At 33.7% G+C, this 26,036-nt stretch overlaps 1 protein-coding gene across 10 annotated transcripts in view; it reads left to right on the top strand.

Annotated features, from left to right (window-relative positions):
* LOC136851902 (uncharacterized) overlaps positions 1–26,036 on the top strand; it is a 633,848-nt gene that overhangs the window by 575,669 nt on the left and 32,143 nt on the right. For 6 of the 10 annotated variants that reach the window (XM_067126250.1, XM_067126248.1, XM_067126249.1 and 3 more), the window contains 5 exons: positions 2,846–2,899; positions 10,657–10,887; positions 15,859–15,940; positions 17,427–17,459; positions 19,777–20,045. In XM_067126250.1, the coding sequence (XP_066982351.1) occupies positions 2,846–2,899; positions 10,657–10,887; positions 15,859–15,940; positions 17,427–17,459; positions 19,777–20,045 (669 nt within the window). The remainder of the gene's footprint in view (positions 1–2,845; positions 2,900–10,656; positions 10,888–15,858; positions 15,941–17,426; positions 17,460–19,776; positions 20,046–26,036) is intronic. The other 4 variants (XM_067126252.1, XM_067126258.1, XM_067126255.1 and 1 more) reach the window with 3 other exon arrangements.

The following is a 26,036-nucleotide window of genomic DNA, read 5'->3' as shown; positions in this document are numbered from 1 at the left end:
TAGGGGAAAGGTAGATGTTAGAAAAGGAAGAAAAGGAGTCTCCTCATTTTTTTTGTCGTCTTTGAAAACTACAATAAACGTTTTCTTTCAATTTTATATATTTTGCTATTTGCCTGATTAGATCTGCAAGATGCACTCTAGGATTTCAGCCCATCTTTACAAATTTGGTTTTTTATTGTTTCAGTTTTCATTGTTTTAGTGCGGCTTTTAATCAAACATTTTTTTTACTGTATTTTGATCTTGAAAACGTTATAATGTTTAAAAATCAAAATCTGGTTAACTAAATTGGCAGGTATTGGCAAAAAATATTTTTGCTTTTAAAGCGTATGATGAAGGGCCATGCGTGAGTGGTAAAATTTTTAAATTTCTAAGTTACTTATTGACTATTCTGTATGTATTTCTTTCGTCTCCCATCCTCATCATTGATCAGCCACGTTAAAAAGAATGTTTTTTGTAAGTTAAATATTTTTGTCATTTTTTTATAATTGATAGGTAAATGATCTCCTGTTTATAATAGTTTTCAGAGTGTTATGGTAAGTCATATGCATTCTTTGGAGAAAATATTCCGTTGATATTTACACAGAATTTGATATAAACATTTATTTATCATCATAAACCTTTCGCCATTAAGCAAATCATTGCATCGACGGCCGTAGTTAAGGCTGGGTATTCTCTAAATCATTTATTATTCTGGATTATTTTTCGAGATTTACCCTATTATTTATTTCCGTTAAATCTTTTACTTTTTTAGAGATTTGAGTAACCATTGTAATTTCTCCTTGGAATTGTTTCGAATACGGATTAATACGTCAACTAATAATTATCCGGAATTGACTTCATCAGCAATTTTCAGGTACCAGTTTGGTGCTAGAAAGTGAATCTCACAGTATATCCCAATATGAATAAGATCACCGAAGTCCTAATAATTATATGCAAACTTTACACTAAATGACATATAAACCGTTTCTTGTCTGTAAAATATCCCATAAAATAACATAGGAAAGTAAACTTGCACAAAAATGCAGTTGCAGAAAATTGTTCGGTGAATTTGAAGTCAAATATTTCTTACCCTTTAAATATATTTGAACTATTTTTTTTATACTTTAAACATACCATTTTTGTGTGTGCAAGAAAAGGATGAATATATATATATATATATATATATATATATATATATATATATATATATATATATATATATATATGAACATTCATGAACATTCATCTTTAAAAAAATATTGAAGTCGATGTAATTCCAGTTTCAGAAAACAAAATAAGTAGATTTAGAATCCATGAAGACCTTTCATCAAGAAACGGCTGTTTTTGTCTATTAAGAGTAAATACATACTGTAAGTCTAGAAGTGATTTGTAATTGATATACAGATATAATACAGATATTCCCTTGGTGATTTTATTTTTGCTGAAAAAATCAAAACAGCAGATTACATCAGTTTAGAGAAAAATAGAGGAAAAATGTTGATGCTGTTGCAAGTTCCAATAGATTTAAGAAGCTTATCTCTTCTCCCTTACCTCTTTTCAATTAAATACATTCTCAAGCGAAAGAAATGTAGTATGCTTCATCTTACATAAGTAACCCACATTTTTTCCCCAACTAAAGCCTTAAGAATAATATCCAGAAACTCAGGTATTAAGTAAAAAAAATTTACATATTTCTAGCACGTATAATATTTTTTCAGTGAAACTGAACCTGTCACTAATGCCTTGAAAAATGGGAACTCAAAATTTAAAGTTTTCCAATTTTTCATACCAAGTATCGTAAATTACATCTCATTTTTTTGTAATAGCTCCAGAATTGGTACATATCTAGCGAAGTTGATATTTTTTTAGAGAAACTTTTATTATTTTCTTTATTTTTTTACGATTTTTGTTTCCTTTATTTCCATGTTACGCACTTGTAATGGCTACTTTAGGAAATTATCATTGTTAAAAAAAATCGTCCCAATCAGCCACATATTTATAGTGTATTTTCAGGAAATATGATTTTGTTTCATATCCAAAACAGTGTTAACAACCAGCTAGACATATAATTATTTTCAAATTCTAATGAGGAAATTATATATATATATATATATATATATATATATATATATATATATATATATATATATATATATATATATATATATATTTATATATAGTGTCACTGACTTAGGACGGTATAGTGCTATTGATGTATCACATAGGAATTCCAGTACTCCTTGCAGGCTTATTAAGGAGGATGTCAATCATTTTCGTTAAGTTCGTCGCATCTTCATTGTATTTTATCAACAGAAAATAAAAAAAAAAAACTTGGCTTCAGATGCACAAGAAAATATACATATTTTAGAGTGTTACAGAGTAGTTCTGGTGTATTTCAAGTCCCGAAAATGCTTATGGTAAGATGTAATTACCGGACTTTCTACAAGAAAAGTTCTGGAATGAAATTTTATAAAATTTATAGTTATAATTAGAAAGATGTTGAGGCCTATTCGCATTAAAATAAAACTCCAAATAAAGATTGAATTTTGATTAAAAAGTAACGCGTTACTAAAAACACACAATTTCAAATGTTATTTCGTAGTACAGTGACGAGGTGTAACTCTAAACAAAATTGAATTATCGGCAGGTATAACATCACCAGAGTATTATTAAAAATTCTGATCCTGGGTATGAGGTTTAATGTTAATCAGGTTCCAAGTCAAGGTAAAACTTGGCTGTGATTTACTATTAAGGACTAAGTTAAGTTCATCACACGTAATGTCACCTTTCCATCCATTCAGTCTCTTTTGTTCCTCCACCTGATGACTACAATTCATTGATTTCTTCCTCCACTGACCCGTCTCAGCTGCATCTCACACACTGCGACCCGCAGAATCTACAGCGACTTGCTATTTTGGACGTAGGTAAAAGTGATTTGCTGAGCTGTACCTAGCCAATACCATGCTGTCATCGTGAACCACTTGCTTAGATCACCATCCCACCTTCCTTTTCCTCAGCAAAAGGATAAGGGAGGAACACGAAAGACCCCCTGTACTTTGTTTAGAAAAAGTTGATGAAGAAAGAGAGTGCTTGGCTATATACCCTTCTCTTTCCAAAGAAGGAGAGAGAACAGAACCTCCCGTATACTTTGTTTTTAGAAAGTGTATACAACATTGCTTAGCTGAACCCTTGCTCTTTTCGAAAGTGAAAAGAGAGAAGACCTTTGTATACTTTGTTTAGAAGTTGTGAGGATCATACCGTAGCTTTTCCCCTGCTCTCACCCAAGAGAGAATCACACACACACACACACAGTCCCTTTAATTTGTTTAGCTAATGCAAAGAGATGATGCTTAGATCCACCCCTCCTCAGAGAGAGGGGGGGTCAGTGCTCCCTGTAATTTGTTAGTTCTTATCCTTGGGATATGCATAACCTTTACCCTCTCCTCGCAGAATGAGTTTATGCATACATATATATATATATATATATATATATATATATATATATATATATATATATATATTTATATATATGTATATATATTTGCATATAATATAGCATTATATATATAATATATATATATATATATATATATATATATATATATATATATATATATATATATATATATATATATATATATATATATATATATATATATAAAACTCTACATTCTGCTAGCAAGTATTCTCGAGCATAAGTATGTAGTTATTCCTGTTGTATTTTTCCAAAAGAAATTTTCTTTGATAAATTTGAAGTGAATTTTATTTACAATTGACAGTTCTTTTAAATATAGATTAGGTTAAGCTCTTAAGAGCAAGCAATCCTTCAGAAGAAAGAAAGAGTGCGCTATAAGGTTAGACAATTATTTCGAAGGGTCGGAATTTATATACCCTTTTAAAGTGTTGCTTCTGAGAAGTTTTCAGTCACATTATTTAAAAAAAAATATTGTTATTGTTTGTCATTGCAATTACTTATACTAAAACCTCATAGAAAATTCACTATTTTTATTGCACTCGCGAACTTTACTTATAATGTTTCTCAGTTTTGTAACTGTATTTTTCCTCCTCCCCCATGAAAGAGAGTTGTGTATCATCTTAGTGTTATTTTTCTGCCCAAAGGCTATATTTAAATTTCTGTACGCATTTAATGATTTCAGAGGTACAGGAAGAGCCCTCGGGATAACTTCGCAACAGCTTTGTTTCCCTGCATAATGAATTTATAATTTCAGTTCTTTTATCTTTTCGAAACAGGGAGTTTTTTTTTTCATTGTTGATTTTATCATAATCACTCACTGCCTCTTTTGTTAATTTTTGATCCGTTCCAAATCTCTGGTGCATATTTTGTATAGTGTGATAGAGCGATGTCATAGAAATAAGAGTTGACTATCATTTTTAACATTAGAAAAAAATACCTTAGAGAGAGAGAGAGAGAGAGAGAGAGAGAGAGAGAGAGAGAGAGAGAGAGAGAGAGAGAGAGTAATAGGAGCAAAAATTTTTGCAAGGATTTTGGAAGGTGCGTGCGTGCTTGCCATTTCGAAGTACAAAAACTACCGAACATGTTTGGAAGGAGAATGGCAATTGTGTAAGTTTAAGGATGAGCTTTACAACTGTGTTAGACGTAAGTATTCGGAGAGCTTAATGATGGATGATAGCTAACCCTCCATCCCTGCCAGATAGTGTCTTTTCTTTTGGCCTTACCTTGTTCACAGGACCAGGCAGATTCAGCATCGCTATACCACAGCCAGTGTAGTATTGTGCCGCCCCCACCCTCGCCTCAGGCAGGTGTATAACCTCTTGTGGACCTTAAATATCTATGATATCCTTTTGTTATATATATATACATGCTGTATTGCAGTTTTGTTACATATTGTATAAAAACTCTATATAATGTATACTCACTACACATGCTTCCGTAACTAATCTGTTTGGGAATAATAGCACGTGTTTAAAGCTCAATCTATAACCGTGTGTGTGTCTGTGTTGTCATTCAACATAAATTTGTGACTTAAATTAGCGATGTTTCCTTAAGGTTCACTTAAAGTCTCTCTGCTGTGTGTCACTGTGTCACGTAAACTAACAGATGTACTGTGTATTTATTTTCATTATTGATCTTCAGTATTCAGTTATAGATTTTCTGTTAGAGATTCTCGTTTGTTAGTAATGACTGAGTGTAGAGTCCTCGTGTTTATCAGAGATTCCCCGCTACGACTGACTCCCAGAAGAACGCTTTCATCTCAACATTCTTAACGATGACATTTTCAGATATATAATGTTTTTTTTCCTTGTCATATTTTGCATTCAGTAGCACTGAATTTACATCTATTCGCCTATCTGATTTTTTTTCCTAGCCATTTGGATTTTGGTATTTGATTGTAAAAGGAATTTTATTCTGTTTTCCATTTACTTTTCTGTATAATTTCTTGATAGTATTGAATGCTCTCTTGTGCATCCTTGTCTCATACATCTCTACCTGCCACTTAAGGATGTCTGTACCTGTTATTATCAGTGGCTTCGTATTATCATTATTAAAATCATTCTATACTTTATTATCCCATAGTGATGGTTGTTTCCAACGCGGATATGATGGTACTGTTTCATCCTAGTTTTTTTCACGGTTTTTATAACTTTTGCACCTTGCAGCTTCTGAGCACAAACACACTGTCCATGACATAAATTAATTTCTTTGTTTTTAAATTAAACATTCCACTGCTACTTTCATAAGCCGCCAGAACTCTATGCTTTACCCCAACAAATGTCGTGCAATTTTATACTTACCATCACTTCATTCATTACTGTTCGTCTCTCTACACATGTTAAGCTTTGTTAACCCGGAACCCCAACCCACCCCCTCAAAAAAAAAAAAAAATAAAATAAAAAACTGAAAGGAGCGTTAGAGCCATCAGTGGCATAGTAATCGACAGCGCGTGTATCCAAATACTAAAATTCTTAACGTAGTTTTTCCCAATTGTTACACTACCAGTGAACTTGCCCAAAAAAATAGCGGCGATGTTCAAGAAGTTACGCAAGTGCAAGGTATTCGTTTAATATAAAATAAATGACATCGATCTGCATTGTCTAGTTATAGATTTTACGATAGTTAAAGATGGATTTCACTGTCCGTTCAGTATGTGGGTTACACACTGAGTATGAATATATGGATACACATTACGTTCTATTTAGTACGAATTGTGGGTACTGAAGTTCAAAGAACTTAAGTGGAAACATTCTTTCCATGATCTTTGATATTTGTATTCCTGGGAATTTTCAAGTTGAAAGTTTGAAAGCGGGAGAAGAGCTGTCTGTAGTAGAAATAGTAGAAAAGATGTAGGTATCATTTAGCTGTAATTATTGTTTTGCATGCGTAGGACCTATATTTCTTGACTGATTGAACGATGCTCACCAATAGGAAGTGTGTGTCTGATTGTGCTAGATTTTGTTTGTGGTATTTGTTTGGTTACAGATATGTTTTGTAGGTTTTTGGGAGTATATGTATGTATGTATGTGTGTATATATATAATATTATACAGTATATATATACATACATGTATAATGTATATATACATACATATATATATATATATGTGTATGTATGTCTGTGTGTGTTTTTGTGCGCACACGTTTGCGTGTGTGAGAGAGAACGTATGCTCACTTGTTTGAGAAAATCATCAATATGTTCAAAGCCCTCTGACCTTAATGTGATGGAAATGTGTCTTCCGGTTTTTTTTTTTTTTTTTTTTTTTGAAGAAGAAGAAGAAGGTTAAGATTTTTCAACTTCCCTTGTTGTTATTATTAGTTGTTTTTTATGACTCGGTTTTTTGTTTGATTGTATCATTACTGAACTCTGTCAGTCAAGTTTAGGAAACTTATGTTTTCATCCTAGTTAAATTGCCTGGTGGTCCGCTGGTTTCTCTGTCTAGCTTTTCTGTGAAAATGATAATCAGAACTAATCTAGATCACTGAGAAATTGATTGGACATTTAGATATAATTTTGATATATTTTCGCATATCCTTTGATTGAAGGAGGTTACGCCAGGAGGTGTTACTCTACCGGTTTTCAGCAATAATTTCGTCTCTCCAATTTAATTTTTCATCGTAAGACACATTTGCTCATTAATCATTATCTCTGCATCCTTACCTCTTCCAGTACAAATTTCTCTTCAATTGGAGTTCCTGCCCGCGTACACCCTAAAGCAGTATATGTCCAGCCTTTCTAGCGTTGTATCTGTTTTTGACCACCTTATTTAGTTCCTTGTTTACTTCTGCTGGGACTTGCATTTCCTGGTAATAGCAATTTAAAAATCTATTTTATCCCCTAAGTGAGCTAATTTCATTAAGCCACAATGTCAGTGCTTCCCATTTTGTAACCCTGAAATGGATGGGTTTGACTCCTTATCAGTGTAGATACATCTATATTTTTCAAGTGGGAAATACACTACCCCTTGGAAAAAGAGAATCCATTTCTGAGCGGCCGTTTGTGGTGTATATAAGAAGACCGTTTTTGAGTGAGTTCAAACCTACGGTTTGCAAGTAAGAGAAACGTGAAAGGTGTTTGTTCTAGAGGATTAAAATGTAAAGGTAGGAGACTGTGTAAGGGATGGCATTTTAGTTAGACGAGGAGTTCCTTGAATACATAAGAGTTTCTTGCTGAAATGTGTTTGGTAACTGACTGATTGCTGGAAATACTTAGTTTCTAAAATATATATATATATATATATATATATATATATATATATATATATATATATATATATATATATATATATATATAACTAGAAAGGGATGGAGAGAATGACGAGCAAAAGTTTGTTAGTTGTTTTTTTTTTAGAGTATTTTAAGGATTTGTTGAGTGTGAACGATTCTGGTAAAGCTGAATGGCACAAAAGTGGAAGGGGTTATGTTAAGTTTAAGAGATCTGAAAAAAAAATTATGAATGTTGGGTTTACAAGTGCGATATCGCAGTAATAGGGTGAAAGGGTGATTTAGTAGCTGTCCAGGATATGTAAGAGAAGGACCTAATGGAATAGGAAGATAAATAATTGTTCTTTCATACAAAGGTATATGTGATAGAGACGATAGAACTCAGGTCAGTGCTCCAGGGAAGTGTAAGAGAGGGTTCATAGATGTGGTTGTGTAACGAGACAGTTATGCAAGAAGCTTGAAAGTGAAAGCAAAAAATCTGTGTGACGTGCGTGGAACTGGAGAAAGAATATTCTTGAAACTAAAAAGGCGAGCAAGTTGGAGGATTAATGGTCCAGGACGAGGGGGGAGGGGGTTGGGGGTAGATTCGATACCTCCTGATGAGCCTCGGTGTAGGTGTATGAAGCAGCTTATGTTTCATCCAGAACTTCGTATTTTAGCCATGAATATGATAATGACTGTGTTGTAGGTTAATTTTTAACAAGCCACGCTCTTAGGGGAACTGGCCCAATTATATCATTTATTTAATTCTAAAGTAATATTTCAGTTACCTTTAGATATCATATATATATATATATATATATATATATATATATATATATATATATATATATATATATATATCTTCCTATGATATCTAAAGGGTAACTGAAATATTACTCCATAATTAAATAACGGGTTAATACTGACAAATAGGAAATTTCTAGTAATGATTCGACTAACGGTCAGTCTTCTTTATTTTACTAAATGATTAGTGGCCTGAGATGAGTTATTTAACGATATGCAGCCTAAAATGAATAATTGAATGATTCATAGCTTCAGATAAACCACTAAATTAATTCTATGTTGAAGTTAGTTATAACAAAGTATTACGTATTAACATGCTTGCGTTATTATGAGAATAATTTGAAAGTTTTATTGGAAAGTTTCCGACATCATGGTGTTTTGTTGCCCTTCGGTTTATGCACACTTACAAATGGCGTAAAGCTTCCCATCATAACTGATATAAAAATACGACCCTATATAACTTTTATGCGGAGTTCCTCTAATGGCTTTTCTTAGTGACGACTCATCACTCGGTAAAATGGAAACACCCTGAACTGGTTTATAAGGAAACGAAATGAGCTGACGGACTGACTGTTATTTGTTTGACTTTTATAAATCGCCCATTTACCACATGCGAGACAGAAAATAGCAAATCTGACCCCTGGTTTATCCTGAATCTTCCCTTTTTTTTTTTTTTTCTAGTGCAACCAAATTCCTTTTTTCTATCCATCCTGTCAGATTGCCCCTGTGATTGTACTCCATTTAGGCCAAATGAAACTTTGTGTCACCCTTCCAGTGAATTCAGGGTTTTCACACGAATGGTAAATGTCAGTGTTGTGTGGCTACGTAAACAGTTTTTTTTTTAAATAAAACATTAGCCATGTGTGTTTCTCCGTGTGCGCGTTGCTCCTGTCGTAATGAGTTCTCAATGTTAGAACTTTTGCGTAAGACCGTCTTAATTACTTCGCTAAACATGCTTATGAAGATTTTGCATCGCTTCATTTTTGCTTCTTCATAGGAATGGTGGAATACACCTTCATTAAAGTAGGGGATATGTTTAAAAAAATGAAAAATGCTCTCACTGTTTTTCCATATTAAAGATATGCGTTTTACGAGAAATCTTGTTTATGAGAGAGTGAGGTGTTGATTAAATTTTCTTCCTTAAAGATGAAGGTTAATGGAAGAAATTAAGGAGGCAAATATTTTTGAAAAGTGTCATTAAGGTTTTTCTTAATTTTTTCTTCAGCATTTAAGAAGTACATGATATTTTAGTTGTACATCCATGTTCGGTTTCGCTAACGTCGACTAACTGGTTGAGATTTAGTTATTGATGCCTCGTTTGAGAGAAAAGATTGGTTACTTCTTTTGACGTAATGAGAATAACGAATGATAAATTCCATGTTACCAGAGAGAACATCATTGGCAAGGGAGCAACGCACTCCATGAACATCCTTCTCAGCAGAGTATTGTTCAGTAGTTTCCAGACTCTTTAGTGTCACACTGTCATTGGGACCTGCAAGTATCTTGGTCTCTATATACAATTAGATAAGTGTATATGTCTATGCCGAACAACAGGTATCCCGTAGTGCATATTTAATATGCAAACGACGTTTTAATCGATGTTGAGGAAGCATTAGTTCTCTTCGTAGCAACTGTCGCAATGTGTTATTTCCCCCCCTTACATTTTTATAGGTAATTTTTATCTGTGCACTTTTGATAGTACAGGCAAAATAACTTTTCGCATTGAAGTACTGTTTCCCTTAATTAATCTATTAATTTTTCTTGCTTCCTTTTGTGACATTTTCAGTTTATTTTTCAGCGAGATCGAATTAAGTGATGCCTCAGCTCTGCTGTCTAGGAGTCAAAATAAGTTTTGAATGATGTATACATTTATTTCAGTTTCAACATCAAACTTCTTTTAAGCCCGCAGATAGCGCGAATCAGTATAATTTTCTATAAATCAATATTTTCAAGACAAGCTTTTGCTATTTTTTCGGCTTTATACATTTTATGTTTTTAACATTACTTTCTCTGATTTTTCCAACTTTCATTTGATTGCTAGGATGCACTGTAATAAATGTTATGTGTTTTGGCATATGAACTAGTTTTACCCATGTCATATTTATTGTTTATTTTTGCGTTGTCTCAGTTAGCATTGGAAAGATAATCCTCCAACTATTAAGAGTTATTTCCATAAGGATATTGTTCCTACAGGACAGCATGATAACATCCCCCTCCGAAGGCCCCGTCACCGAAGAGATTGGAGGTTCCGTGGAAGAGATCGTCGTCGGTGAACCCGACGGCGATCAGTCGCCAAGCGAACTGACATCCAAGGTATCTGTCTCGATGAAAAACCACAGTCTCGTGGTTGAGGTGGAGGGCGCCCCAGATCTTCCAGACACGCCCACTATCACGGAGAATGGAAAAACGCACCACTTCACAGAGGTGAGATTGATGTACGCCCGTACGTACGACAGCAAACCAACAAGCACTAGATATTCTATGCTGTCAAAATTTTGTCTGGATATACAAAACGTGGGTACAGTATTATAACACTTAAGTTATGTCGATTTCCGCAACGTACATCATTTAAAACTATGTCGATTTTCGTAACGTACATCATTTAAAACTAGTAACGTACATCATTCAAAACTAATACTTAGTAGATCATTTGAATGCCCTAAATGGGTTTTTTCCAAGCTCTCCGCGAATATTCGGTGGAAGACATTAATTTCCTGACACTTACTCTTTTTTGGTAAAAGTGGCAGAAGGTTGTCACAAAGCACAAGTTGGAGAAGGTGAACACTAAATATTATCTTTGGTGTTGCCCATTTATCTTCCTAACTTGGGTTATTACGCTCTCTTGCTCTGCTGGAAATGCTTACCTTTTTCGTATTTTCGTCATCAATAACAGTTATGAAGATATTTTCCTTTTATATTCTTTGGCTGTCGGTTTAATTACTGAGGAAACTGGAAGGCAACTCACAAAAATTAATGATTTATGTACGTGTTGGTAACACGATAATGTCGGTTATTTTCTCGCAATTTCTTTTACATTTTGTAAATTCGCGCGAAGGAAATCGAGTAAACAAATAATATACTGGGAAGTCAGTGATAGGGAAAAAATGATTTAGCCTCTTAAACTTGCCATGCCGAAAAGCCTTTGGTTAGAAATACCACAGTACCCATAACCCTCGAAATTACATTATGCTAAAATGCACTGCACTGGCTTTACTAGAAATAATCACGATGTGTGCAGTCCAGCGAGTTATTTCTGCAGGTAGAGACACCATGCCAAGATATGTATGATATGCAACGTATGTGCTTTTCAATAAAACACTTGATCTGTAGATACACTTATTTTCAATATATATGCTAAGTGTACACTTTTTCGGTTACGTCCAGATGCATATCATTAAGGCAACTTTAATATATGTAACACAGATGCTTTACCCGATCTATATATGAGTACCGAATGCTCTCATATACCGCGGCAACATTAACAGAGGTAAATTACTACGTGAACCATACATGAATTTTCTGAATTATGTCATTAGTAAGTTTAATACTTGCTGCATGTAAGCCATTTCTGTAGCTATATGTAGGTACACATCACCAAAGTAACTTCGACACAAGCGTAATGCGTACGCTTAATCGAAGTTCAGTCAAAATTTAAACTAGAGCTGTATTGATCTCTAGAATTGTATGTAGAAACTTATAGATAATGAGGTGAATTTGTTATTCTTCTTGATTCAGATACGTTCACTTATTTAAAATGAATTTAACTTCTATGACAAAAGATAACTGATCTTAAATTTTCATAACATCGAGGAATTAACATTCGAAATTGAGGTGTGTAAGGTTTGGAACTGTGGAACTGTGTTACGATAAGTTTGAATCTTGAGAATTTTAAATGGATTGGTCTGAATACAATTCACGTGAGTAATTTAATCGCAAAATAAAAACAAATGCAGCTCAAACTTGTTTTCAAAATCAAGCACCGTCGAGTGTCTAAGAGAACGTTTCTTAGACTGTTATATCTATAAAAAAATACAGTGTTGAAAAATACACATGAATTTATCTCAATAGCTGTTCTTCATACATTTTTAAATACTTACAAGTGTCAAAATTTGTATTAATTTCACTCTGTTTAGATCTGATTTCGTTATAACTAGGAATTAAAAACAAATACTTATTTTAAAAAACGCCAAACTTTTTTGTTAACAAATCGAGATACCTCAATAATTTTAATTATGACATATAGCGGATGGACTTTATTATCATAGTATTTGAACAAAATTAGCTTTTACCATGAATTTGAGAATTTTCCCTTGAATAATTCCCGTGCGCCCTTAGAGAAACATCTTATTAAAAGTTATCCATTAACTTTCAACTTGTTTACAAGATGCTCCTTAAATATTTACTGATTCATAACTTTGATTTTTATTTTATAATGACTCGATCCTTTAGGTACAAGTAACGCTTCGTCGGTCTCTCATTGTAGCATCCATTTGCTTCTAAAAGATCCCTCTGCAAAAATTTGTGGCTCTGTTATGAATAGAAGTAAACACTCTCTTCATAATTTTTGCATTTGACTGATTATGCCTGGGCAGTTCACTGAGGTATTTTGTTCATTAGTATGACTAAATGCCTGTTTTCACCCTCAGGATGGTAAGTACAGCGTTTTTGGTAGAGGTATAGTTGAATACTGATGCGTAATGAGGCACTAAGGCAGATTCTATTGTTTACAAATAAATTAATGGGCTTGATTCGAGTGGATCTCTACATGTATTTGCTTTTTCCTAGAACCGATCCAGTTGCACAGACACGTAACGTCATAATAGTGGATGTTTGAACAGTTTAATAATCAACTTTTCTGTTCTATTTGCGTGACTGAGCACTGTATTATAATTGGTCCATCTTAGTGGCATTGGCGGTAAATATAAAATTTAGCCCTACCGCTTGGGGTTTGGCCTTGAATAACTTACATTTATCGCCAGCACTTCTGTTGAACGTTCAAATTTCTTAAAACAAGAGAAACGTGGAACCGTTTCGTTATTTAATTCCGGATAATTTATAATAGATTCAGTGATATAAGTTTTACGTAGTTGCCATTAAAAATGATATTCTTTATACTTCATTTTCAGCATCATTTTTAAAGACAAAAATTCACTAATAGAAGACAACAGGTTCCTCACTTTCTGCCAAAAGTGGCAGTTGATATTTGGCAGATATTTATCCTTCCATTGATTTACTAAATTATAAATGTGTTGCTTGTGTATGCAATTGTTTAAATGTTCACTTTATATTTGTCTGTACGTCTATTTACCTATTAATTATGACGGTTCCCAATGATAACAGTTTATTCTGACTTTAGGGTACTTACCGTTATTAAGAGAGTTTCTCTTTGTATCGTAGATAAGAAATAAAGAACCAAGCTATATAATGAATTACATTATTTTTTATGCCCCACACTTTATGTATTTAACTACATCTCTTGTTTGGTTGTATGTTTCTCCCTTAAGTCTCCATAAGAATGTTCACACATGATGAATGTTTATCTTACAAACTTCACCGTAACAGTAAGGCTTCACTCTCCGTGAAGAGCAGTGTGGATTTTGTGAACTTAAAAACTCAGTCTTTTCAAAGTTCTTTGCCTGTTTATTATTCCCAGTGCCTCTACCTTCACAGGAGACAGTGTTTAACAACTCTGAATTTTTTTGGTTATGGAGGCCAGTTAAACTTGGGCTTATGCTTACATGAACAAATAATTTGGATAAAAATGAATAAAAATCAAAACGGGGCTCTTTCTGGGTAGCCTTTAATGCTACTACTAGTATTACTACTATTCCTACTACTACTACTACTGCTGCTGCTGCTGCTGCTGCTGCTACTACTACTTCTAGTACTAGCAGTAGTAGTAGTAGTAGTATTAATAGTAGCAGCGCATATAATAATGACAGTGATAAAATTAGAAGAAAAGAAAGAAAGTGAACATTTTCGGAGAAAAAGATGACGCAACGCACAGCAACAATGTCAATAAATGAATGACAAGAGTAAAGATATTGCTCAGGATATCAACTCTCGTCACGTAAGCGCCTTGTCTTCAAGCCACTCAAGTGGGGTTTCCTTTCCATTCTCAGCTCCCCTTAAGCTCCCACGAAGCCCCCTTCAAACTTCACCAATAACGTTTCACTTTTGTGGGACAAGTTCCCCCTCCTTTCCTTCCTTCGGAGAGTACTGTAGGGAGGAGAGAGAGAGAGACCCCTTCCATCCGTGAGTAGGGAGAAGGTTTTAGCGTTCGGGTCCTTGGTCGGAGGGAGAACGCATAAATTACGCTGCCAACATTTCCTTATCGACCTAACATGATGCCCGGGAAGGGGAATCGCATGGGGGATCGCATTCCAAGTAGGTCCTCTCTCTTTGCTTTATTCCCGCGAGAGAGGGAAAAATTGAAAAGGAAAAACTTAAAAAAAAAAATTTCGTTAATCAAACTTTATTTATCATGAGAAAGGTTTGCGATTAGACACACCCAGTCATTGCAAATTTCCAACAACGGTTTTTATGCATTAGCAGGAGTACATGTCCCCAGCATATTCTTAACTCCACATATAAGTTTTCTTTATACGGATTTACTAGCGAAGGCCGAGTGCAAATAGTCAGTTTATGACTCAGATTTGTTGGACAGAAATGCTGCTATTCCGAGTTTTATTCAGAAATCCCAAGAACGATTTAAATGAATGGAAGAAAAAACACCAAACAAACGTGAAAGGAGGTTCTCTGGCCAATTAGTTTCTGTTTATCGTTTCTAATTAATCTGAAAATTATTTACTTTTGTTTCCAGAGATATCTTAAAAAGTCATATAAAAATTTGCTGGAACGTTAGTTGGATGATTTTTTCCCTGATACAATTTTATCACTTAACAATAAATGTTCTCAAGATTTACATAATTACAATTTTGCTTCCTTTGTTCCGGTTTGTTATTTTAGCCATTCATTTTTGGTAGAGAAGTCATTGAATTTAAAATGGTACGAAGGACGGGTTATGTCTTATGATTAGCCACCATATTTAACCGTGCACTTTTAAGCTAATCACCTCCCTTAACTTAAATAAGAGTCTTCAAAAACTGTTTGGTATTTCTCTGTGTATGGAAGTCTGGAGTGTGAATTTTGTCCGAGACCTTTTATGGTGAATGTTTGACGTCCTTAACTTCTTATAAATATCCTTTTTCATCCATGGGTTCAAATATCCCCTTAAGAAATTGATGTACAATGATTTAACTTGATTTTCGGGTAATTTCTCGAAATCTGTTTGCATTTAAAAACTGTAAAGAACGGAATTCAAACTATTGTACACTTAGGCTCAAACGAATTATTTTAAATGCACCTTATTCTAAGACTATATGAATTTTACAGGCTGAGATTGAACCGGTGGTGCCAAAGATCGCAGGGGACCTACTCAAAACAACGCATCTCCCAGTTTCTAATGAGCTTGGAGGTATGCATTACGTGTCAGTTTGTGCAGAAAATCAACTGCTAGTCATAGTTTACATTTGAAAAAATAATATGAGCTTATTGCACAGCTTGTTCTTCATTATAAATTCAGAGTTAAAAATCATTTTTATTTCTCTCACTTATTCTTTTCCATAAAGATTCACTGAGCTTTAAGTTTGAATGCCCATGAACGAAAATAATGCTATAATGATGTCATGCACCCTTAATTAACATCGCAGCAGCATTTCTGTTTTGGATTAATCTAGACATCGAATCAGACTGAAGTCTTCTTCAGCTATTTCTTGAATAGGACTTCCGGTCTGACTGTCTTGTCTGTTTCCCGCTGATATGCATTTCCCCTTCACTTCTTTTTTTTTTTTATAAAGCTTCTCTTGCATGTAAATAAGGAATGAGTGACTTTAATTAAATTGACTTTTTTAATTTATGCTAAAGCTGTTACTTATAACTCAGTCTGTGTAAGCATATGTTCTTACTCATGGTTATTTTCGTTTAATTTGACGAAAGGGATTTAATCAGGTTTGATATGTTCACTAAGAAAGTTACTGAATGATAATTAATTCCATGGTATTTTTACTGAGAAACAACTTTGAATAAGTAAAGACTCTAAGCATTAAGAAGTTTGGTTAAGTAAATTACTCTTAAGCATTAAGTTAAGTAGTACATTAAGGACTAATTTCCCTTAACTGCAGTTCCCTTGCGACATGGCACATTAGTCTATAAACACAGACACACACACATATATATATATATATATATATATATATATATATATATATATATATATATATATATATATATATATATATATATATATATATATATATATATATACATATATATATATATATATATATATATATATATATATATATATATATATATATATATATATATATATATATATATATATTTTGTATGTGTGTGTAAGTCTGAGTACACTTTGTGCCATTAGTCCTGATATCCTGACTTTTACTTTATAAGATTTTTCTGTTAAAGTTAGTAATTCTTAAGGTGTATGTCTTACATAACTTGTACATAATAATATAATAACGCCTCCTTTTGACCTTTTGCTGCACTGATCATGATATGAGTATAAAGTTTAACATGAATGCAGATTACAGCACATTTCCTTTGCATTGTCATTTCTAAACTCGTCATTTCCCCGACTCATTACACTTGACTTGTTCATGAAACGTTTTTTTTTTCTCTCATTTCATTTACGACTAATTTCGTAGCTTGGCTGAAGAATGATGTGTTCATATGCAGTTCTATTTATTTTTCCGAGATTTGCTTTCGAAATTTTCTGTTCTCCGTTTCACATTTCTTTCCATTACTGTATGTAGCTTGTAACTAGTTTAGCTTTAGCTGGCTAAAATGCACCGCATATAGAGCCCAGCATTGGGACTGTTTCTTATGGCAGCTGTGAAAGCTTATCTTGAATTTTTCCATTTTGTTTCATTACATTTCAGTAAATTCTCTACTTCAAAAAGGAGTCATAACAGGTGAGCTTGAACGAAAGATTAGCACATTCCTGCTGGCCTTCCTTCGGCGCGAAGGGTTCTCCGTTAACAACAGATATAAGAAAGAGTTAGCAATTAATTATTAATGACTTCTAAGAAACGCTTTTGTTGCTTTTAATTTGGGAGAAAGTGAAAGTAAACTTTTCCGAGATTTAGTAACACTTCTCACGTCGCTTCACCATTGGTGAGGGTTTGTAATTATTAAATAAGTTCTTGGATAACATACTCATTTCTTGCGCGCATTGCACTATAGCAATTATAATTCTTCTCTGTTGTTGGCATGTTCCCTTCGCGACTCCTTCAAAGTCCAGTAGGATTCATCATCTCAAAATTCCTGATGTTTAACGCTTTTTTGACATTTGCTGTCAGTCTGCCTCTCCTTCTCTTACTCATTCTTAACCTCACAAATTTTGCAGTGTGCACCTCGGATTATTATTTTTGTGATCTTCCACTGTTTTTGTACCTCCATTGAAACAGTTGTTTACCCAAAGAGGTGTTTATAATTTTTCTTAGAACAGCTTGTATTGAAAACGGCCTATTTTTCTACTTTGACCTCTTGATTTTTTAGTAGCAAATCTCAAGGAGAGATTGTACCAGAAATATATATATGGAAAGTTTTGATATTTGTTCCTATTTTGAGGAGGACTTGACACAGTCCTCGATTTTATTATTTTTGGAGAGTTTTTTGAAGAAATTCAGAGGAATAGCCTACCCAGAAGCTTAGAATCCTGTACCCTCCCAAAATTAAAATCTAGCTTAGACATGACCATTAACTTCTCCGTATCAAAGAGCTTCTTTTTGATGTTGTAGATAATTTACTATTAAGTGTCCGTTGCATATCATAAGTGTTTTTATCAATATGGTCAGATGCTGAAGGATTATGATGATGATGATGATTGTGACGATGTTAGATGTCTTCTTCAATTAAACCTAGAAAACCGAAGAGAAATGGAGTGGCATCTTAGGAAACAAGTCAGATATCCTCAAAAGACTAAAGACTTCTTCTTAATTAATGTGGCTGAAAATGTTTCATTTTAAGTCTGAGAAACGTTTTCCATCTTTCAGATTTGGTGTTTTAGCTAACCTTTTGCATGTACCTGTTCATGAATCCCCACGTGAATGGGACCGCATATAAATGGCTGGTATTAACAGATTTGATTATTTTTAGCCATACAAGTGGTAGAGTTATGGTATGTAATTTATTATTCATAATATTTTGCCAGTGTGAACTTTATCGTTGTGTTAAATTTTAATCAAACACATACCTTGAATGAAGATAATATCGAGGTATCTATATGAATATATTCCAGTTATAAAGCCAGTTCCATTGTAGTAAATGTGACTTTATGTGGGAATTACTTTTGGTACTGAAACCCAGACAGGGACATTTATATATTATTGCTACAGATTCTTCTATTTCATCTGAATAAAATGGTAACAAACTAAAGAAATGAATCCCTAGCAAGTTTTGTAGATTTTACTAAACGAAATCGGTCAATCGTTTCTGAATAAGTTGAAGATATCCCACATGAGTTTAGTGTAGTTATACATATTGTGATGCACATTTTTAAGAAAACATGTAAATGAATTTTCCACGATTATTCAGAAAAAGCTAGGTACAGGTGCTTGTTCATCACTAATAAAGAAAGATATTAAGATTTACAGTAGATGTACAGTCAATAGGAACTTTCATAGAATTCAGCACAGTTCTTAAGTCTTTTTTTTTTTAGACAAGTGAAGTTTCAAAAAATGATTAAATCTTATAAGAATATGGGCCACAAGTTATATTTCAATGCTGAATGTTCAAGTCTGAAATGGTTTTACGTAGCATAATCGAAAAACATGATAAAGAACCAGAATGCATTGTAGGTACAACACAGCTGCAAATTTGTAGAATTTTTAATGGATGAAATTTATTTATTAGGAAATTACTTGAATTTCCAAGATATGGAGAGTATGAAAAATAACTGAAGCAGAGAGTTATCAAGGTTAATATATAATAGTTCTTAAAGTTGCAATGATTATTGTTACGAGATAAGAAAGTCAGACTTAAATCATAAGATTCATCACAAGTCAGTTACTTAGTCTATTTCTTATTCCAAGAAAATTATAATTGTCTTTTCAAAATTAGCCTTCATAGTCTTACCAAGAAATATCGAGCAATTAAAAAGAAAATATGGCCAGAAATAATTAATCAAAAGATAAAAACAAAAAAGAAAAAAACTTCGAAAAACCACCACCACTACGCCTACTGCTTCGAATGGATTGCGCTAATCTTGCCCCTTGCCTTTCCAACCAGTTTACCTCAAACGTAGCAAGAGCGAGCGGGTGAGGCCTCGAAACACCTCCCAGGACGAGGGCGTCGGGGACATGGATTCCTTCGAGCAGGACGTCTCTCCGCGGCCCCACCAGCGCCGGCTGTCCATGGGCCATCACCCACAGTCACGACACACCACACCCCAGCGTCTTACAGTTGAGCCTGAGAATGGTAACTTTGGTATCTCAACCTCCGACCTTAGCTTGGACTCCAATAGCTCCTGTAACCCCAGCTACAAATATGGTAACCAGGTAGGATAAATCGAGAACTCGGTACTGTTCTCAAAAAATAACAGCCCCCTCTCACACCACCAGGAGGGAGAGTTCCTTAAATCAAACAAACAAAAAGCAATTATCATTAAAAAAAAAAAGTTTCAGTGTCGTAAGTAGTAGCTGATAGGCGCTCGTTCCAGACACTCAAAAAGAGAACAAAAGAAATCCGAACTACCAAAAGACATCTCTCTGGCGTCGAAGTAGCTAAGGATGGAGGCCCTTTTTATATTAATGCTGTTTGCCGTGATTACGGTTCAGAAATGACCACAAGAAATAAAAATAAGTACCCGCGCATCACTGGTACGATCTCGTGACGTCACTAGCGCTGATCAGCATCATTTTTCATGTTCCGAAAACCTACTGGGTTGTAGGATGTAGGGGGACACCTGCATGCTTTCTGCTCCTTTCTCCTGGGGTGCTAAGGGTCACTCCTAATACAAAAAGAGACACGCATCCTTCCATAAGATACACTGGAAGACTACACATCAGAAAATTCAGCTTTTCAAAGTAGAGCTTCATGGAAAGGGCTTCGTTCCTTTTTTTTGCTCAGTCTTAAATACCTTCATGGAAATAAGAATGCCATTTACATTCCAAAATCAATAGGTTTAACCATGACTGCTATGAATGAGATTTCTCTCCTGAACTGCAGCTCAAAATATAAACATTGGCCGAAATTCTTCAAGCAGAGTTGTTCAAGAACACTGACGTGTTAGGAGTGCCTAAAGCCCTCACATTTGTCACCTTCTCCCTTTTCGTCCCATCAAAGCATCTCTCTCTCTCTCTCTCTCTCTCTCTCTCTCTCTCTCTCTCTCTCTCTCTCTCTCTCTCTCTCTCTTATATTGCCTTCTGACTTCTGACAAATTTTCCATTCCCTGATCAGCCCCTTTTAAGTTTGATAATTTGCCAATGTATTGTTCCATATCTCATACCAGCTGCTTTCCTGCAGCTGATGACAAAATACCCACATCGCGTTGGTGACGTCATTCGGTCTACCCGCTACTGAATGTTATACACTGAATTTTTTGAGTGGCAACCATGAAGCAAGGAAGCCTATTTTATTTTTTTTTTCCTTTTTTGAAAAGGAAACATTTTTTTGGCAGAGATGTGATCTGTATGTCTTAACCTTGACTTTGTGATATCTCCCGTCCCCCCAAAAAACAACCCCCTGCCCCGCCCCCCAGCTGTCTTTCAAAAAAACATGTCCTGTTCTTGTTGCTCTGGGTAAATTGAAGGGCACCACGAAAGCACTGTTCAAAATACCTAATTTGATTGTTGTACTCTCTAGTAATGTTAACGATGGCTACTTCTCGCTAGTTTCACAAAGTACACATTATACATACACATTATACATATATATATATATATATATATATATATATATATATATATATATATATATATATATATATATATATATATATATATATATATATATAACGTACTTCACACAAATACTTCAAATAGATAATTTTGTAGCAAATAAGAATAGCTAGATAATGAAACTTGCACTATTCCTTGAAAAATATAGTAGAATCACTATCGTATCTAAAGATATGGTGTAAAAACTCTCTATGCTGTGCTAATTACAGTTTAGTAATTTTGTGTTATCCTCTCTCTCTCTCTCTCTCTCTCTCTCTCTCTCTCTCTCTCTCTCTCTCTCTCTCTCTCTCTCTCTCTCGTTTTTATATGTAATATCCAGGCAGAAGATTTTCAGTCCCATCAAAAATTAAGTACAATTCATAAACTTGAACATGAGCAGCTGCCTGAAAAAGAACCAACGACGTTCATTTATTTTCACCTTGTTTTTTGTTACCTGCGAATTATTTGTGCCTTGTTTGATCTGTTATAAAAATAAGTAATATTGCTCAGGTATTCACGTAAGCTTTTAAGGTGGAAGCTTATTCGTTGCGAGATTTGTCCAAAGTTTTGGAAATCATTCCGGTTTTCCAAGTCAGAAGGAAAACAAGTCCAGAAAAAAAGTATTTCTATGCGATATTTTAAAATTTTACCGAAATGATTCCAGTTGCAAAGATGACTTGGCATTGCAAAGATGACCTGGCATTATGTTTGGAAAGTAAAATCGGTTGATTTCGTGTTATGAAGCCAGATTTTATTTTCCAGGATAAGGTTAAGGTTTTTAGCGGTGTTTGAAAAGGTTACCAAAAGCTTCCAAGTTAAAGCAGCTCGAATAAAGTTAAGTATTTGTCATGTACAGTAGTAGGGCATGTTTTCAAAATTTTAAAATTATTGTTTTTGAAAGCAACTCAAAACAGATCAAGCCATACAAAGATTTTGTAGGAAGTGTTGAAGAAATACTGGCATTAGGGCAAAAATCAGTGGATATGATATTTGAAAAATATTTAAAACATTTGAGAGCTAAGCTGAACTTTGCTATCTCATTTATGGCGCTTTATTATTTTTCATAAATATTCCATATGAATTCCGAAAAAAATATTATAGTATGTTTCTATAACAGTCCTTTAGCATCGTAACGTTTTGCCATCTTCACTGATTAACCGTACACTTTTTACAGAATTATTCGTTCTGGAAAGTTTTCGAATATTTCATTCAATAATTTGATGAATTCATTGAACGTAATGCAAATAGCAGCTGTGCCCAGAGTTAAATATACTTGATTGCAGATTTTCTCTTCATCGAACTCAAAAAAGTAATTCAGCGACATTTTACGAAACGGTAACTGATTTTGTGATAAAATAGTAATCCGAAAACGAGTAATTTTTTTTTATAAATTCGATGATATGTGAGTTCAGTATAATGAAGGTGCTGGCCCTTAAATACGAAGAAAACCAAATAAAATTATTATGAAACGACGTTGGTCCTTGAGAGGAAGTAAATTGTATTCAAGACAACATGTTTGTGTCTGGACAAGGTTGACTCATTACAATTATATTAAACGTTTTCCTCGTCTTTTAGTTACACTTCTTCTTTCATATCTCCTTTTTTCTTTATTATTGCCGTTGCTGCTTCACTCAGAAAAATGTAAAAGTTTGCCTTCTTATTTTTGGTACCATGTCCTCATTAAAGTTTGTCATTCTATTTGTACAATAGCCCTGTCATTCTTTTCTCCCTGAAGATGAAGAGTCATAAATGCGTTAATTGCACGATAATGGGCTATTGTTTTCTTTATTTTATTTAGCATAAGAGACTTCACAATACTTTTCCCCCGTTAGAACCTTATGAATAATTGAAAATTTTGTTGTGTCAGGAAGCCCCGGTCATTAAGTATTTTCTTTTTTTATTTTATAACTGTTTGTTTACATCTCTAATTTTGGCCGTCAAATTTTTATGTTTATCGAAGCCGCCGCCTTGTATAATGTAAAGTCATTTCCATTTTTTATTCAAACCTTTTGGTATTTCTTTTTATTATTCAACTTTTAAATGTTAGACAAAATTGTTAACTTTCTTTTTTCTGTCTCGCTAAAGATTAGACCATATTGTATTAAAAAATGTATGCAGTTTTTTAACTGGCATATTACCCAAAAGTTTTCTAAGATTATGGAAGAATATTCAGCAGGAGATTATTACAGATAATTTCAAATTGAACCATATAAGAAGGAAACTTTACTTTATTCGGCATTAATACTTATTCCTCATCTTAAGGTATCTTATACTTATAAGAATTTTGATTAAAATTATCACTTGTTAGAAGCCTCGAGTATTAAAATATTAGTTATGATATAGACAAGTAGCATCTGTAGTTTAAAACTTGCCATTTTCCATAAAGTTAAACTTAGTAGGATCATAGTTTGTAAACATATCACCGTAGAACGTTGCTTGGAATATCACTGCATCCTTGCCATAAGAATAAATATTTCTATCTTTCTTGTCTACATATTATTTTTGATCGTGCTCCTTTTACTTTTTTAAGATAAAACATAAATCTAATAACCCACAGTCGTGTTTGATCTAAACCGAATGAATTTTTCCTAATTTTCTAGTTTGAAACTAGTTTTGAAAGTGCCTGAAAACATCGGATTTTGCGCAGTATTGAATATCGGGTCATTTGACGAAAACCGTACGCACGCTCGTGCGGTAAATTGTATAATTTTACCCATTCATTGGAATTAATATATAAATTTCTCAAGAAAGACATTTCTGCCGGCTGTAGTGACTAAGGGAGATGAAATATTTTTATTATTTTACCTCCTACTATATTTCTTTCCTAAACTGCGAACAAATATCATACACGTGTTCGTTATTACATATCAGACATACGGATCGTTATGTTCTTTTTCAATTACATACTCGTGTGTAAATATATGTGCCTGACAAGTGTATATATGAGCGTTTGTTTGCACATGCGTGCAGTATAAATAGACATCCGTATACATAAACATTTATACATTTACGGAAAGAAAAATACACGCTTCTAAGCTTAACTTCCCCAATTCAAAAAACATATAAGTACACATATGCCCGTAAATATTTGCAAACTTTTATGTTTATTTTCCATACGAAAACAAATCTACATTTAATTTGATAACCAAATGATAATGTATTTGGTAGGAATGACCGAAAAAAGTCAGAAATTCCATCATTTTATAAATTTTTTGGTGTTCTGATGTGGTTCGTAAACTTCCTTTTTTTTTAACAAAAGCCACTACCAGTCTTTATTTATTGTACTGGCAACATTCACATCATAAATATGTAACTCTTAATACTCATCAGTCACGAAATACCTTTTTCAACCTGTTAAATTATTAAAAAGCACTCGGTCTCACATAATATCATTACAGTAGGATTCATTATGGGAGGTTGGCGCGCAAGCGCGCATGTATGTGTGTGTGTGTGTGTGTGTGTTAGTGACGGCATGTGGTTTCATACACATCAGTACACATTGCATCAGTAGCAGACGTTATAGGCGATGTGTGTGTAAGGCCACATTTTTGTTTCGAGTCGGGGCTAGATAATAAAAAAAAAACAACCTTTTCCTTCTCATAATGTTTAAAGTTTCGTAACTGGACTTTGGTTAAACATATGATAGGTAACAAAATGTATTGGATTCAACTACTAAATTCATATTCTCTTTATTAGCTACAGGATAGACTTTTAAGACAATGAGAGTCAGTGGGTTGGGTGAATTTCCAACATACAAAATGTGAATAGTTATATTATGTGACTGACCACCATCTCAGGTTCTAGCAGCTATAACTGACAACTATTTTGAATTTTTAAGACTGAACTAATCAGCTAAAATTTCCAGTTATAGTCGGCTCCCAAAGGAAAGGTTCATTTTCAGCTGATCACCATCTAAAATATCATTAGCCACTGGTCATCAATTTTCAGTCCTAATTGCGCTTACTGAACTTTCAAGTGTCTGATTAATATATGAAATTGAGGTGTTTTAGCGGATCAGCATTAGACGCATAAACTATTTTCACAGACTTCCTTGTGAGGCTTTAGAAGATGATTTCACAAAATTTGAAAATTGGCCAATTTAAATTAACATTTGTGAAATTTACGACTAAAATCCAGTTTAACAGTATAGATAATGCATTGTATGGCCTAGCCCCATACCAGTATATGAAAGGTTTCTATAAGTTTTCATATCTGCTTGAATATTATATTTCTTGATCATTAAAATTTTTAGTAGAACATAACATAAAACAGAAAATAGGTGTGGAGTTCGTTTTTTTTTTATTACTTAGTATATAGAAACACTAGACAAAGAAAATAGAACACCATCAAAAATATCTTGCTAGTTTTCAAAACTTTTGTATGTATGTATGTATGTATGTATGTATGTATGTATGTATGTATGTATGTATGTATGTATGTATGTATGTATGTATGTATGTATGTATACTTAAACAATTCACATAAACGACAGTAACACAAGGAAACAAATTCTGTCAAAACAAATCTTATATTTTTTTCCTTGGCTTCCCTTATATATAAAGAAAACGCGTAGGTAGTACGTTCTTTCTATCCCTTAATTACAATTAGATT

The sequence above is a fragment of the Macrobrachium rosenbergii genome, chromosome 24 (assembly GCF_040412425.1).
Source record: "Macrobrachium rosenbergii isolate ZJJX-2024 chromosome 24, ASM4041242v1, whole genome shotgun sequence".
Lineage (NCBI taxonomy): Eukaryota > Metazoa > Arthropoda > Malacostraca > Decapoda > Palaemonidae > Macrobrachium > Macrobrachium rosenbergii.
This window is presented reverse-complemented; position numbering and strand designations above follow the sequence as displayed.